At 36.0% G+C, this 16,218-nt stretch overlaps 1 protein-coding gene across 1 annotated transcript in view; it reads right to left on the minus strand.

Moving 5' to 3' along the window:
* REDIC1 (regulator of DNA class I crossover intermediates 1) overlaps nt 1-16,218 on the minus strand; it is an 83,528-nt gene that overhangs the window by 61,127 nt on the left and 6,183 nt on the right. The window contains exons 2-3 of the mRNA XM_070789272.1: nt 4,241-4,280; nt 1,385-1,523 (exon numbers count right to left, since the gene is read on the minus strand). Coding sequence (XP_070645373.1) covers nt 1,385-1,523; nt 4,241-4,280 — 179 coding nt within the window. The remainder of the gene's footprint in view (nt 1-1,384; nt 1,524-4,240; nt 4,281-16,218) is intronic.

Consider the following 16,218-nt stretch of genomic DNA (forward strand, 5'->3'; position numbering starts at 1 on the left):
GCACTGCTAGTGGAAATGTAAATTGGTTCAGCCACTATGGAGAACAGAATGGAGGTTCCTCAAAAAATTAAAAGACTAACACAAAATTCAGCAATACCCCTTCTGGGTATATATATCCAAAAGAAATGAAAAAGGATCCTGAAGACAAATCTGCACTCTCATGTTCACTGAAGTATTATTCACTGAAGTATTATTCACAATAACCAAGATATGGAAACAACCTAAGTGTCTGTCAACGGATGAACAGATGTGGTGTATACATAAAATAGTCTTCAGCCTTGAGAAAGAAGAAAATCCTGCCAATTATGACAACATGGATGGACCCTGAAAATATTAAGCCAGACAGAAAAAGACAAATACGGCATGGTATCACTTACATGTGGAACCTTGGAAAAACAAAAAAGTCGAACTCATAGAAACACAGAGTAGAAGGTGGTTTCCAGGGGCTGAGGATGAGAGAGAAGGGGAAATAGGCAGAGGCTGACAAAAGGGCACAAACTTTGAGCTGTATGAGGATTAAGATCTGAAGATCTAATGTAAAATGTGAGTACAGTTGATAACAATATTATATAAGTAAAGAAAGTAAAATCAGATTTACAACAAAAAATTTTATTCCTGAAGTCCATGAATTATGTATTTACTTTTACTACAGTAAAAGTTTTTACTTTTGTAAACTGCTCTGTGGAGGGAGAAACAAAAAATGACAGAGAAAAGAAAAGAGGGGATACTAAGAATACTATAATCAATTTCTATCTATCATTTATGAACTCTTTTAAGCTCTCATTTTAGCACTTGTTTTAAAAATTAAGTATCAGACAAAGGTCCCTTGAGATAGAAAAAAAAGTAGTCTGATTAAACTTTTTTATTTACTTAAAGAATCAAAGTGCAAGCCAAAATGAACTTTATTTTGAAGTATTAAGACTACTACAATTAACATCTCAAGAATGCCTGAGAAATTATTTATGTTGTGAGATAGGAAACTAATCATTGAGACAAAAATCTTTTCAGCTCTTCCTTTTTAAATAGATTTTCTAAATAGTATAAGATAATAAACACATTTATTTCCTGCTCTTTAGCTGAACTTTGGTAACTAACTGCCAAGACAGAATAATGTAATAACTGAAACAGCTGCACTGTAATAAGTCTAACCATGCCTTATAAAATTAATTTTATATAACATTTATATAAACTAAAAATAAAAATAAATGGATTAAGGAATAAGAGATTTTAAGCAAAAATTAACAAATCTTCTTATTTAAGCAGGCAACTAAGTTTTAAAAGTTTCCTTTCCACATCCTTTGAGTTCTAAAATTACACTTATTAGAAAATTAAATCTTATAATCACATTGAAATTTTAAAAATGGTATTAGAAAAATTTACTTACCAGATATTTTCTTCTGGCAAGATATCTGATTTACCATATACAGGTTAAGGAGGTCTAAACTGACAGTAGAATTTTTGACAGGGGATAAAACTCCCAGTAATTTCATTTTTGATTTTAACCTTTTCTTTTCAAAATATTCCTAAAATAATTAGAAATAGAAAGTTATTGCAGCAACTATATGGTTTCAGGCAGAATCATAAATAATAAAAAGCAATAATGCAATCAAATAAATGACAATATTTTTATATTCTTGTGGCACACTATATGTTTACAAACGAATTAAAGTCAACCATGAAACTAGCAGTTTGCCCAAAGAGTCTAAATTTCACAGCCTCCTATACTACTGGTGGTAGAAATGTGAGATAATTCTCATCTGATAGCTTCTATTTCCATTGAAATATGAGACAAGGTCATCTAATTAGTATCAAGGAAAAAAGAACAGGGTTGGGGAAGAGAGGCTTGAGGAGACAAAGGACGGTATGAAATTTTCAAAGAGTAAGAAAGTGACATGACTAGAGGTCAATCCTTTAGGAAAGTGCCATGAGTCTTTTCTTATAAAGGTTCAAAAGAATGATCCAATACTTTTAAGATTATTTTTTAAAAAAATAGTCTGGGGACAGACTACATTCATAGATTATTTAGTATCAAGTGCCTATGTTACACACAATTCTAGGCATAGGAGATACAGAATGATTAAAAGTGTTTAAGATCCCTTTTTTACGAATATATATTAATGGAGTGGGAGAAGAGAACAGAATCAATAAATTTATAAGAAAATACCAGACTTTGAAAAGAGTGATAAATAGAAGGGAATACTGAAGAAAGAGTAACTGGAGGGTGGGAAGCTATTTAGATGTAGTGATCAGAGAAAGTCAATCTAACAGATACTTTAGCTGAGACCCAAATATTGACAAGCCAGACACAAAATATCTCAAGGGAGACTATTCCAGAGACAGGGAAGAAGAATGGCAGAAAGAAGGTCATTATGGTTGAAATACAATGAAAAAAAGGGTGAGCAGTGAAACATAAGGTCAGAGAAGCAGGCAGGATGCAGATCCTTTAAGTCCTTTTAGGCTATGGTCGCATGCGTGCTCCTCAGCCATGTCTGACTCTTGTGACCCCATGTATGGCCCACCTGGCTCCTCTGTCCATGGAAGGACAAGAAAAGATTTCTCAGGTAAGAATAATGGAGTGAGTTGCCATTTCCTACTCCAGGGGATCTTCCCATCCCAGGGATTGAATCCACATCTTCTGCATTGGCAGGTGGATTCTTTACCACTACACCACCTGGGATTGTCAAGCTATGGTTAAATCAGATTTATTCTAAAAGCAATGAAAAGCAATTGAGGTTTTTAAGGAAATGATAAATTTTGGCTTGTGTTTTTCTAAAAAAAAAGAATCATGCTAGCAATTGTGTGAAGAACAGAATAAAAAAGAATAAAAGAGCAAAAAAATTTTTGATAAATTCAACAGCATTAAAAGTGAGAACTTTCCTTCAAAGATATCAGTAAGAAAGTAAAAATAAAAGCTACTGAGTACACATATAACTGAAAAAGAATTCCTAGATATATAAAAACACAGTAAGAAAAAGACAAAAAACCCAAATAAAAAATGAAAGAAATACTTGGAAATGTATCTCATGAAGCAGAAAATCTGAATGAAAAGACAGTCAGCCTCAGCAGTAATCAAGAAAAAAAACAGGTTAAATTTACAATAAGGCATCATTTCACTGAGGTAACAAATACCCTACTTTCATCACAATCACTCCCTTAACTTTTCTTTAAGTTTTACTACCTCTGAGGCTTCCCTGGTAGCTCAGTTGGTAAAGAATCCACCTGCAATGCAGGAGACCCCAGTTCAATTCCTGGGTCAGGAAGATCCGCTGGAGAAGGGATAGGCTTCCCACTTCAGTATTCTTGGGTTTACCTGGTGGCTCAGCTGGTAAAGAATCCATCTGCAATGCCGGAGACCTAGGTTCAATCCCTGGGTTGGGAGGATCCCCTGGAGAAGGGAAAGGCTACCCACTCCAGCATCCTGGCCTGGAGAATTCCATGGACTATATAGCCATAGGCTTGCAAAGAATCGGACACTACTGAGCGACTTTCACTTTCACCTCTATTTTTACTGTTTTAGGACATTTTGTAAATGAAATCTCACTGCTTGTATTTTTCTGTGAGTTTCTTCATTTGCTCAACATTCTGTTTTTGAGATTTATCTACAATAATTGCATGCAGATGATACATTTTCACTGCTATACCTTGGGTATACCACAAGTTGCTTAACCATTCTACTGCTCCTGGACATTTATTTGGTGCTCCCTTTTCTCTCCCCTGTACCCTGTCCTTCTTCTTCCTCTCTTTCTTCTTCTCTCTCTCTATTTTGTCTGCTATTTAACAACAACAAAGAACCAAAGAAGCATGTACATATCTCAAGCTGTACATATGGAAGTTTCCTTGGGATATATATCACTTTTTTGCAAGATACACGCCCAACTTTAGTATGTAATACAATCAATGTAATTATTTTTAAAAAACACTAAAAAAAGTAGGAGATAGGTTATAAGGTTATAGTACCCTGGGCAACCAATGATAATCATGTGGATACGGGGGCTAATAGTACTAACTGTGAGAAGTGATCGGACTTGGGATATATTGGAACTGGATGACAAGAATCAACAATGCTCCATAATTCTGTGCCTGAGAAAAAAGGGTAGCTAATTAAGCTATCTATAAGAATGAAGAAACTAAGATGGTCTTCCAGTTTCACTCAGGTGAATTTATTAACCTTGGAAAAATGCTCCAAAATATCACTGTTCTTGTAACACTATGAGACACAATAAAAATATTTTTTCTTTACCTTCTGCTTTCTCCTTTCCTGCTTGATCAGAACCCTGGTCCTGAAAAGGGAAGCAGCATTATTTTACAATGATTAAATAAATGGTCTCTAAAACAACTGCCATTTTATCTGAATTGAAGTCTTGGAATTAGAATCTAAAAGTAGCAATAATTATTTTCTGAGAAGAAACTATAAAAATGCTCTCAAATTATTTATAAAATATATACTGTTTCACAAAATTTTCCTGGATAAAAAACCCAAGAACTAATAAAACAGACTCTAGACCTATGGTGAATAATTAAGCATAAAATAAATCAGTTATAAAAATCAAGATAAGCAGAGAAATCAGTGCATTGGAAAGAATATATCACTGAAACACTCTTATCTGATAGCAATATTCTAGGTCAACACTGCTATTTTCTTTGCCTTTCCTTGTAATTCAATATTCTACTAAAATTAACACAGAATAGAGAGAAGATAAAAATCTATATAGGATCTAACGAAATGTTAAATTTATTATTAGAGCAACTTCAGTTACATTAGCTACGTGTATCTGAAACCTCAGAACTTCTTTAAAACACTGCTAGTCATTATGGATGTGCTTCAGACCACATAACCTTCATGCCAAAAACTGCACTGAATCCCAATGATAATGCAGCATTTAAGAGTTATAAAATATTTGCTCTATTAATAATAGTGAAATGCTATAAAACATTTATTGATAATGTAAGCAAATACACACAATGTATCTTTTGGACATACATGAATTATGGTCTCAAATTCAATAGTTAAGAATTATAAATAAAATAACATAATGTATTCTAGTTATATGATATTATGCAATAACATGACAATAAAATTGTTAATAATGAGTACCATGTATCTTGCATCATTCTAGATACTCCAGAGTCTTTACATGTAAAAACTCATTTAATCTTCATAGCAACTCTATAAGGTAAGTTCTATTTTTACTCCCACTTTACTGATGAAGAAACTAGACACAGAGAGGTTAATTAATTTGTCCAAGGTCACACTGCTAATAAGTGATACAGCCAGGATTCAAATTCAAGAATTCTAGCTTGGAAATTTTAAATCAGTGCCTTCTACTTCCTTCTAAGCATGCTAACTGTGAATAAACAGAGTTGTTCATTTTTCCAAATGATTTTCATAAACTACATGAAGGACAGTTCTGAATACCCCTAGACTCTGCTGCTTACTGAACTTATTATTTACATATTTCCCAACAGATGTCTTAAATTGATCACTTTGAGGTCACTGAAAAATAAATCCAATCTATCATGCTCCATGCTGCACCATAAGTATACTGCTGGCATTCAAACTTTAGGAAAAAAAGGAAATAAATTACATTTCATTAACTCATCAAATGCTAAGGCTAGAATGGACCTTTCAGATTAGTTTATTCTCCATCACTTCAAAACTTAAAACACTATGGCACAGAAAACGAAGTGACTTTTCAAAGTTCAGAAATATAAGAAGATGCTGTAATAAAACTTAACAATCCAGATTATAAAGAGAAAATATAAACATCAATTTTATAAGTAGTTCCACATTGTAAAGATCAATATAATTAGGGATAAGTCAAAAACTAAATATAGTCTTCTTATGTACAAAACAATTGAACTTATTCCAGCCTGATTTTCCATTATCCAGGACATTATCTTATGGCTTTTACTAAATTCTATGTACTAGATCATCCCCATTTCTATTTGCCTAAGAAAAAATTAATTAGGAATTCAAGACCAATTGCTAGATCAGCCTACTATCACTAAACTACTATGAAAGTAAAAATGGATCCTGATGTATAAGTCAAAGGTAATTTTTTAAACATTTTAGACTATTATTAAGGCAACAATGTTACTCTAAGCAGTACTCTATGTCTAAATGTTTTACTGAATACAGTCACTTTCAACTACCTACATTAAAAAAAGAATATCAGTTAGGATTCATAGTTACAAGAAAGGAAAGCATCTTTGGTTAATTTAAATAGAAAATAAATTAAAAGGAAGTTGGATAACCAGTAGATCTGCCAAAGGGCTGAGGAAGCATGTTTGGCAATTGGCAGGAACAAGGAAGACTAAGCAGCTGTGGTGTCACAGTCAAAATTACACCATGATTAGTATCAAAAGGATACCACTGCTAGCATTTGTGAACACTGGACACCACTGACTGAAGCATTTCTACTCCTAAACAATGAGCAGCCACCTCATCTGGCATATTCTAGCGTTACTAACCCTGAAAATTCAATCCTGTTGCAGCTCCTGCAGCTGCCTACTAGAATAGGCACCCTGCAGGCCTTATTTCTTTGGGTTACTAACTTGATTCATCTTTGCATGAAATGTTCCTTTGGTATCTCTGATTTCATGCAAAGATGAGCTCGATAAAGGACAGAAATGGTATGGACCTAACAGAAGCAGAAGATATTAAGAAGAGGTGGCAAGAATACACAGAAGAACTGTACAAAAAAGATCTTCACGACCCAGATAACAACGATGGTGTAATCACTGACCTAGAGCCAGACATCCTGGAATGTGAAGTCAAGTGGGCCTTAGAAAGCATCACTACAAACAAAGCTAGTGGAGGTGATGGAATTCCAGTGGAGCTATTCCAAATCCTGAAAGATGATGCTGTGAAAGTGCTGCACTCAATATGCCAGCAAATTTGGAAAACTCAGCAGTGGCCACAGGACTGGAAAAGGTCAGTTTTCATTCCAATCCCAAAGAAAGGCATTGCCAAAGAATGCTCAAACTACCGCACAATTGCACTCATCTCACACACTAGTAAAGTAATGCTCAAAATTCTCCAAGCCAGGCTTCAACAATATGTGAACCGTGAACTTCCTGATGTTCAAGCTGGTTTTAGAAAAGGCAGAGGAACCAGAGATCAAATTGCCAACATCTGCTGGATCATATAAAAAGCAAGAGAGTTCCAGAAAAACATCTATTTCTGCTTTATTGACTATGCCAAAGCCTTTGACTGTGTGGATCACAATAAACTGTGGAAAATTCTGAAAGAGATGGGAATACCAGACCACCTGATCTGCCTCGAGAAATTTGTATGCAGGTCAGGAAGCAACAGTTAGAACTGGACATGGAACAACAGACTGGTTCCAAATAGGAAAAGGAGTACGTCAAGGCTGTATATTGTCACCCTGCTTATTTAACTTATATGCAGAGTACATCATGAGAAACGCTGGACTGGAAGAAACACAAGCTGGAATCAAGATTGCCAGGAGAAATATCAATAACCTCATATATGCAGATGATACCACCCTTATGGCAGAAAATGAAGAGGAACTAAAAAGCCTCTCAATGAAAGTGAAAGTGGAGAGTGAAAAAGTTGGCTTAAAGCTCAATATTCAGAAAACGAAGATCATGGCATCCAGTCCCACCACTTCATGGGAAATAGATGGGGAAACAGTGCAAACAGTGTCAGACTTTATTTTTCTGGGCTCCAAAATCACTGCAGATGGTGACTGCAGCCATGAAATTAAAAGACGCTTACTCCTTGAAAGGAAAGTTATGACCAACCTAGACGGCATATTCAAAAGCAGAGACATTACTTTGCCAACAAAAGTCCGTCTAGTCAAGGCTATGGTTTTTCCTGTGGTCATGTATGGATGTGAGAGTTGGACCGTGAAGAAGGCTGAGCACCAAAGAATTGATGCTTTTGAGCTGTGGTGTTGGAGAAGACTCTTGAAAATCCCTTGGACTGCAAGGAGATCCAACCAGTCCATTCTGAAGGAGATCAGCCCTGGGATTTCTTTGGAAGGAATGACGCTAAAGCTGAATTCCAGTACTTTGGCCACCTCATGCAAAGAGTTGACTCATTGGAAAAGACTCTGATGCTGGTAGGGATTGGGGGCAGGAGGAGAAGGGGACAACAGAGGATGAGATGGCTGGATGGCATCACTGACTCGATGGACGTGAGTCTTGGTGAACTCCGGGAGTTGGCGATGGACAGGGAGGCCTGGCATGCTGTGATTCATGGGGTCGCAAAGAGTCGGACATGTCTGAGCGACTGATCTGATCTGATCTGAACTTGATTCAAGGTAAAAGATAAGTGCATTAGTCTGAGCTTAGATCATATGCCAATTTACTAGTAGCAAAACAGGCTGAAAGAGGTATGAGTTGTTTTTTTTTTTTCTTCTAGATTGTACAGAGCTAAGTAGGCTGTGCTGTGTGTGCATGCTAAGTCACTTCAGTTGTGTCTGACTCTTTGCGACCCTATGGACTGTAGCCTGTCAGACTACTCTGTTCTTGGGATTCCCCAGGCAAGAATACTGAGGTAGGCTGTGCCTATTATCAAAATTCATAAGGTGAGAAACACCTCAGAAGTAGACAAGCTCAGATACTGGGCTGTCAAAGAGTGTGAACAAACATTTGTTCACCAAAGAGGAAAAAAAAGTGAAAGTGAGACTGGCTCAGTTGTGTTCGACTCTTTGTGACCCCATGGACTATGCAGTCCATGGAATTCTCCAGGCCAGAATACTGGAGTGGGTGGAGCCATCTTTCTCCAGGGGATATTCCCAACCCAGGGGTTGAACCCAGGTCTTCCACATTGCAGGTGGATTCTTTACCAGCTGAGCCACCAAGGAAGCCCAAGAATATTGAAGTGGGAAGCCTATCCCTTTTCCAGCGGATCTTCTCGATCCAGGAATTGAACCAGGGTCTCCTGCATTGCAGGCAGACTCTTTACCAGCTAAGCTACCAGAGAAGCCCCATTAAAGAGATGTACAGTTAAAATAGTTAACAATCCAAAAGTGATTTTTTAATTTGGCTACATCAGGTATGTATTTGTATGTATGTACAATGTATGTACTTTGTATGTATGTATGTATGTGTGCATGTTGGGAAGGCTTTCCTTCTCTCTCTATATATATATACATATTCCTAACAGTTGCTTCTAATGGTTTCACTTAGATTAACATTAAAATAAGACAACAAAGTTGTTTCTATCTCCCAAGGGTTAACCAAGATTGTCTCAGACAGAAAAAAAATTTTCATCTGCCCTTCTAGGTTCTTCTGACTGGTCTAAGAATTAAGTTGACATGAGACACATTAACAGGAGAAAGCCAAACAAAAGTTTAATAACATGTATGCATGAAAGTGGTGGTTTAGTCACTCAGTCATGTCTGACGCTTTGCAACCCTGTGGACTGTAGCCTGCCAGGCTACTCTGTCCATGGGGATTTTCCAGGCAAGAATACTGGAGTGGGTTGCCATTTCCTTCTCCATACATGAAAGAGACCAAGGAAAACTGAGTAATTAACCAAAATGGCTAAGGTCCTCACCTTAAATACCATCTTCACCTAAAGACAAAAAAGGATATTGGGAATAGTGGTTTGGGACTTCACAGGGGAGAAAGGCAATTCATATGGAAATGGAAAAGCAAATGTTTGGTACATAAATGTTTGATGGGCCACACAGACAATGGGACACAGATTGGAATCTGATCTGCAGGCCCTGCCAGGTTTCCCACACCACACCCAGTCCATATTTGCAGATACCTCTGATGACAGCTCTGTTCTGAGAACAGACCTCTTATATGAAATATTTGCCTATCTTATATCTGACAAGGAATCAATATCTAAAATATGTAAGGAGCTAGGAATTCATATTACTCCATAACAAAAATGCAAATTACCAAATTTAAAAATTGGCAAAGGACCTAAATAGACATTTTTCCAAAAAAAGACATACAAATGGCCAACAGGTACATAAAAACGTGCTCAACATAACTATCAGGAAAATGCAGATTAAAACCATAATGATTTATCATCACATACCAGTTAGGATTACTTTTATCAGAAAGAAAAAAGATAAATGCTAGGAGTACTTCCCTGGTGGTCTGCTGGCTAAGACTCCTATTCCCAATGCAGGGACCCTGGGTTCAATCTCTGGTCAGGTAAACAGATCCCACATGTATCAACTAAGAGTTTGCATGCTGCAACTCAAGATGCTGAATGCTGCAGTGAAGATCAAAGATCCTGAGTGCTGCAACTAAGGCAGGGTACAGCCAAATAAATAAATATATAAATAAATGTCTTTTTAAAAAGAAAGAAATGCTTGGAAGTGGAAAAGAGGGAACCCCTGTATACTGTTGCTAGCAATGTAAATGGAAAACTGGAGAAGGCAACGGCAACCCACTCCAGTACTCTTGCCTGGAAAATCCCATGGACAGAGGCGCCTGGTAGGCTGCAGTCCATGCGGCTGCGAAGAGTCGGACACGACTGAGCAACTTCACTTTCACTTTTCACTTTCATACATTGGAGAAGCAAATGGCAACCCACTCCAGTGTTCTTGCCTGGAGAATCCCAGGGTCGGGGGAGCCTGGTAGGCTGCCGTCTACGGGGTCTCACAGAGTCGGACACGACTGCAGCAACTTGCAGCAGCAGCAGCTATGGAACACAGAATGGAATTTCCTCAAGAAATTAAAAACACAGCTACCACATACATGATTCAGCAATCCCACTTCTGGGTATGTATGCAAGAGAAATCAATATCTCAAAGACACAGTTCTAGTCACATGTTCATAGCAGCATTATTCCATAGCCAAGATATAAAAACAATCTAAGCATTCATCAACCATAGTTAGAGATGAATAGATCAAGAAAATACAGTACATTTCCATATACACAATGGAATGTCAATGAGGTTTTAAAATGAATGAAATCGGGGACTTTCTTGGCAGTCCAGTGGTTAAGATTACGTGCTTCCAATGTAAATGGTGGAGAACTAAGATCCCACATGTGGTATGATGTGGCCAAAAAAATTTGAAAAAAAAAAGGTGTTTAACAAAATGAAATTATGTCATTTGCAATAATATGGATGAACTTGGAGGGCATTATCATAAGCAAAATAATCCAGGCAGAGAACAACAAATATCACATGGTAACAATCATATACAGAATCTAAAAAGAAAAAAAAAATCAAACTCAGATTCGGAGAATAGAAAAATGTTTCCTGAACTGTGGGGAAATAGGGAGGGAAAGCTCTGTAAAAAAGGATACAAATTTTCAGTTACAAGATGACTAAGTTCTGAGGATCAAATGTATACCATGGTAACTACAGTAGATTATGTTGTATTGTATAATTGATATTTGCTAGGAGAGGAGAACTTAAATGTTCTCACCAAAACATAAATCTGTGAGGTGATGACAGTAATTAATTTGATGAGAGGAATACTTTCACAATATACACATATATCAAATCATCATGTTGTACACTTTAAATGCCTTGTATTTTTACTTGTTAATTATACCTCAATAAAGCTTGAGAGAAATAAAGTAAGATAGCAATCTTACTGTGTTTTCCAATACCCCTAAATAATAGCGGAAATGATGGATTTCATATCTGACAAAGAAGATGTCCACATAATTAAAACTGCTTGCCATTTAAAAAATATGAATCCTCAGAAGTCATCTGCTTAGTTTTGCTGTTGTCCAGTCGGTAAACCATGTCTGACTCTGCGACCCCATGGACGTCAGTGCACCAGGCTTCTCTGTCCTTCACTATCTCCTGGAGTTCGTGCAAATGCATGTCAATTGAGCTGATGATGCCATCCAACCATTTCATTCTCTGCTGCCCTCTTCTCCTGCTGCCCTCAATCTTTCCCAGCATCAGCATCATTTCCAGTAAGTTGGCTCTTCGCATCAGGTGGCCAAAGTATTGGAGCTTCAGCTTCAGGATCAATCCTTCCAGTGAATATTCAGGGTTGATTTCCTTTAGGATTGACTGGTTTGATCTCCTTGCAGTCCAAGGGACTCTCAAGAGTCTTCTCCAGTACCACATATCGAAAGCATAGATTCTTCAGCACTCAACCTTCTTTATGGTCCAACTCTGACATCTGCATGACTTCTGGAAAGACCATAGCTTTGCCTATATGGACCTTTGCTGGCAAAGTGATAGAACTGCTTTTTAATACGCCGTCTATGATTGTCATAGTTTTCCTTCCAAGGAGCAAGTGTCTGCTAATTTCATGGCTGCAGTCACCATCCACAATGATTTTGGAGCCCAAAGGAATAAAAATGTGTCATTGTTTCCACTTTTTTCATTTCTATTTGCCATGAAGTGATGGGACCAGATGCCATGATATTAATTTTTTGAATGTTGAGTTTTAAGTGAGTTTTTACACTCTCCTCTTTCACCCTAACCAAGAAGCTCCTTAGTTCCTCTTTGCTTTCTGCCATTAGGGTGGTATCATTTGCATATCCAAGATTGTGGATACTGCTCCCAGAAATCTTGATTCCAGCTTGAAATTCATCCAGCCCAGCATTTGGCATGATGTACTCTGTATAGAAGTTAAATAAGTAGGGTAACAATATACAGCCTTGACTTACTCCTTTCCAAATTCTGAACCAGTCCATTAATCCACGTCTGGTTCTAACTGTTGTTTCTTGACCTGCATACTAGTTTCACAGGAAACAGGTAAGGGAATTCTGGTATTCCCATCTCTTTTATTGTAAAGTAATTAGCCTCCAATTAAAGTAAATAAATTTAAATTAAAAAAAAAAGAATTTTTCATAGTTTGCTGTGATCCATACAAAGGTTTTTTCATAGTCAATGAAGCAAAAGTAGATGTCCTGGAACTTCTTTGCTATCGCTATAATTCAACGAATATTGGCAATTTGATCTCTGGCTCCTCGGTGTTTTCTAAACCCAAATTGTACATCTGAAATTTCTCAGTTCACATACTGCCTAGTTTGACTACAGTGATATTAAATATGTAACTAAAAACCGTGATTATATTTTAAAGTCTCATCAAGTTTATGTAAATATTCTCCAGTATATTTTACTACAAAGTACACTAAAACACAGCACTGATTCTTAGGAATACTTAGGAGCATGACTTCCATAGCCTGTCCATCATTCAGATTTCCATCTTGTTTTCCATCCCTTCACTTCATATATTTTAACACCCAACTAAATGAAAATATACGTTTCTCTTTTTCATATATAGATACTTCTCTCACCATATTTTTGTATTCAAAACTTTTAATACTTTATGGCTTCATTCAAATGACAGTTTTGTCATGAAATTTATATGTACTTTACATAAAATAACTTTAAGAGTATTTCTAATATTGTCTTGAAATTTTAACTGCCAGAGAACTGGGAGTGGTAAAGTGGAAATGAGGCTCATTCTTTTAACAATTATTATGCTATTTAGGAAAATGGATTTTTAAAAACACATACTGCAACTATATCTTTCAATAAAAGTTTTAATGAACACTATTAGTTGCCATTATAGCACATAATAAAAAGAAAATCAGTAGGTCATAACGTCTTCATAAAACACTACAAGTTATTAATTCTAAGAAGCAGGAATATAGATATGTTACATTATTTTTGTTAAGAAAAAAACTAGAACAGGTATAAAGAGGTTAATGGAGGGAAAGTGGGGAAAGAAGGGAATAAAAGTAAAGGAGCAAGTGAGGGAGGGGCAGAGAGAGACAGAAAGAACTATGCTGAGTAGAGAAATATATCAGGGCATTCTGCCCCTTGCTAGTCTTTCTAATAAGAAAATATTTAAAGCAAAATGTTAAAGAAATATTTTCTTTGGGGAAAAAAGATACAAAGGCAATAAAGTTGTCAAAGAAATATAAAACATAATACTAATGTACATTTTACATAGATATGTAGGAGATATTGAAACAATTGGTTTGGCCAAAATGTTCCTTCTTTGTTAACCCAATTGAACTTTTTGGCCAACCCAATATATTAGGGGTTTAAAATTATAGGTGTCATATGCCTTAATTATGTTAGTCTTGAATTGTTCTTTTTTGTTTCTTTTGTTTGTTAATTTGCTTGTTTTTTTAGTGCCATGTGCCATGCAAAAGAAATTGTTTCCAGTTTGTTAAAATCATATAATAATACCTTTAAGTGTGATTAAAAGTGAAAAATATCAATAAAATTCAGAGAGTAATAACTAACAAATGAAAGATAATATTTTATGGCTCATGTTATACCGAAATTAATATTAACTTAAAACATCAAAATCTAGCACTGTTAGCTAGCAGACTTATTAAGATTCAGGGCAGTAACTAGCCTAGAAAAAGTACTTACATTGCCTTTCCTTAAAACTAAAGCCAGTCTACCTGATGTGTTAGGAATACTAATGATATATTTTAGAATATTATAATTTTAAATAAATTCTTCTCTTATAATACCAGAAAAAGAGTTTTTAGATATGTAAATACCACAAAAGGCAAAGATTTATAAAAAATTTGGCAAATCAATATGGCAGAAACATATCTATTAATAATATTCAGAATACAAAGCCTCATTAAAATAAGTTCTTAGATACTTAATTCTTAAGAGTAGTTTCACACAGAAAACAATTTTTATAGGTACAGGCTGTAATGATAAACATGAGCAGCTATCTCTTGAATCACACAGTGGAAGAGATTTTAGAATGTGAATGATTCACAACGAATTTTTAAAAACATTATTTTCAAAAATTATAATTCACTAAAACATTCAACAGCTGACATTATTTCATTCCATTCAGGGAATATTTTGAGTAAAGATTTCCAACTGTTTTTGAAAAAATGTCATCAAAATTTAGAGGACATGCTTAGAAAAATGTTCAATAACAATGCAGGACAAACAGACTGATTTATAAAGCAATTCTTTTTGACTGTTCAGTCACTCACATGTGTCTGACTCTTTGCGACCCCATGGATTGCAGCATGCCTGGCTTCCCTGTCCCTCACCATCCCCTGGAGCTTGCTCAGACTCATGTCCATTGAGTCAGTGATGCCATCCAACCACATCATAAGGACTTAAATGCTTGTAAAATTCAATTAATGAAAGGCAGCAAAGACAGAAAGCTTATAATGACATGCGGAAGTATTTCTTTGTATTCAACATTAGTATTGTCTCAAGAACTTTGTAATTCAGATACATTAACTGTGCATCTATAAAATTATTTGAAATTTTGATAACTTCAGTTTTTCTGTTGGATAAAATATCAAGCCTCTTTGGATGACCTATGAAATATCTGTAAACTACAACCAATTCCATGTATATCTTGGTTATATAGGATACATAATTTAGTAAGAATCCTGTTTTACCCATAATGCCATGATCCACCAAATCTGTGTTCATATTATCTTTGTAGATATAATTTTATCTTTAATGTTCTGCAGTTCCATGTATCAAATTACTGTCTGAAACTATAATCTCCTTAAAATAACTAACTACTAAATCTGAAAGTAAATCCTAAGTTTTTTCAGTAGACTTGTGTCTTCAGATTGTTCTGTGGTCAATGATAAAGCCATGAGAGGTGATAAATGCTGGCACACACCATGTACACAAGTTACAGGTTCATATCAACTTTAATGAAAAACAAAATGTTAGAACTTAATTTATCATTAAGCATTAGTTTTTCCTTATTTAAGCTCCATGCTGCCAAAAAGTTCACAAAAGTTTTACCAAAAAATATAACAAAAGAAAGTAATTGTTGACAGAAGCACTATAGCAATGACATTTCAACTACCCTTTGTATGTTCTCTGACAGGTCTGACGAGCCTCTGTTCCTTGTAGATATTTCACTGACACCTAATCTAAAATCTTCCACATTTCTTATTGGTCCCAACCCCAGGCATGGTGGCTGTACAAATCTCTCCAACCTTAGCATCAATGGTACAACTAGCTATTAAAACAGCAGCCAGCTGGGATTGTTGTTGTATTAGTCACTAAGTTGTGTCCAACTCCTTTGCAACCCATGGACTGTAGCCCACCAAGTTCCTCTATTCATGGGATTTCCCAGGTAAGAATACTGAAGTGGGTTGCCATTTCCTTCTCCAAGGGAACTTCCTGAGCCGGGAATAAAACCCATGTCTCCTGCATTGGCAAGTAGATTCTTTGCCATTGAGCCGCCTTGCCCGCCAGCACACATAGCAGCACTTAATACTTCGCCTACTCCAACAAGTTAGGTGTTGTGAACCACTCATATCCCAGCACACTTTATTTAACA

The sequence above is a fragment of the Bos indicus genome, chromosome 5, assembly GCF_029378745.1.
Source record: "Bos indicus isolate NIAB-ARS_2022 breed Sahiwal x Tharparkar chromosome 5, NIAB-ARS_B.indTharparkar_mat_pri_1.0, whole genome shotgun sequence".
NCBI lineage: Eukaryota > Metazoa > Chordata > Mammalia > Artiodactyla > Bovidae > Bos > Bos indicus.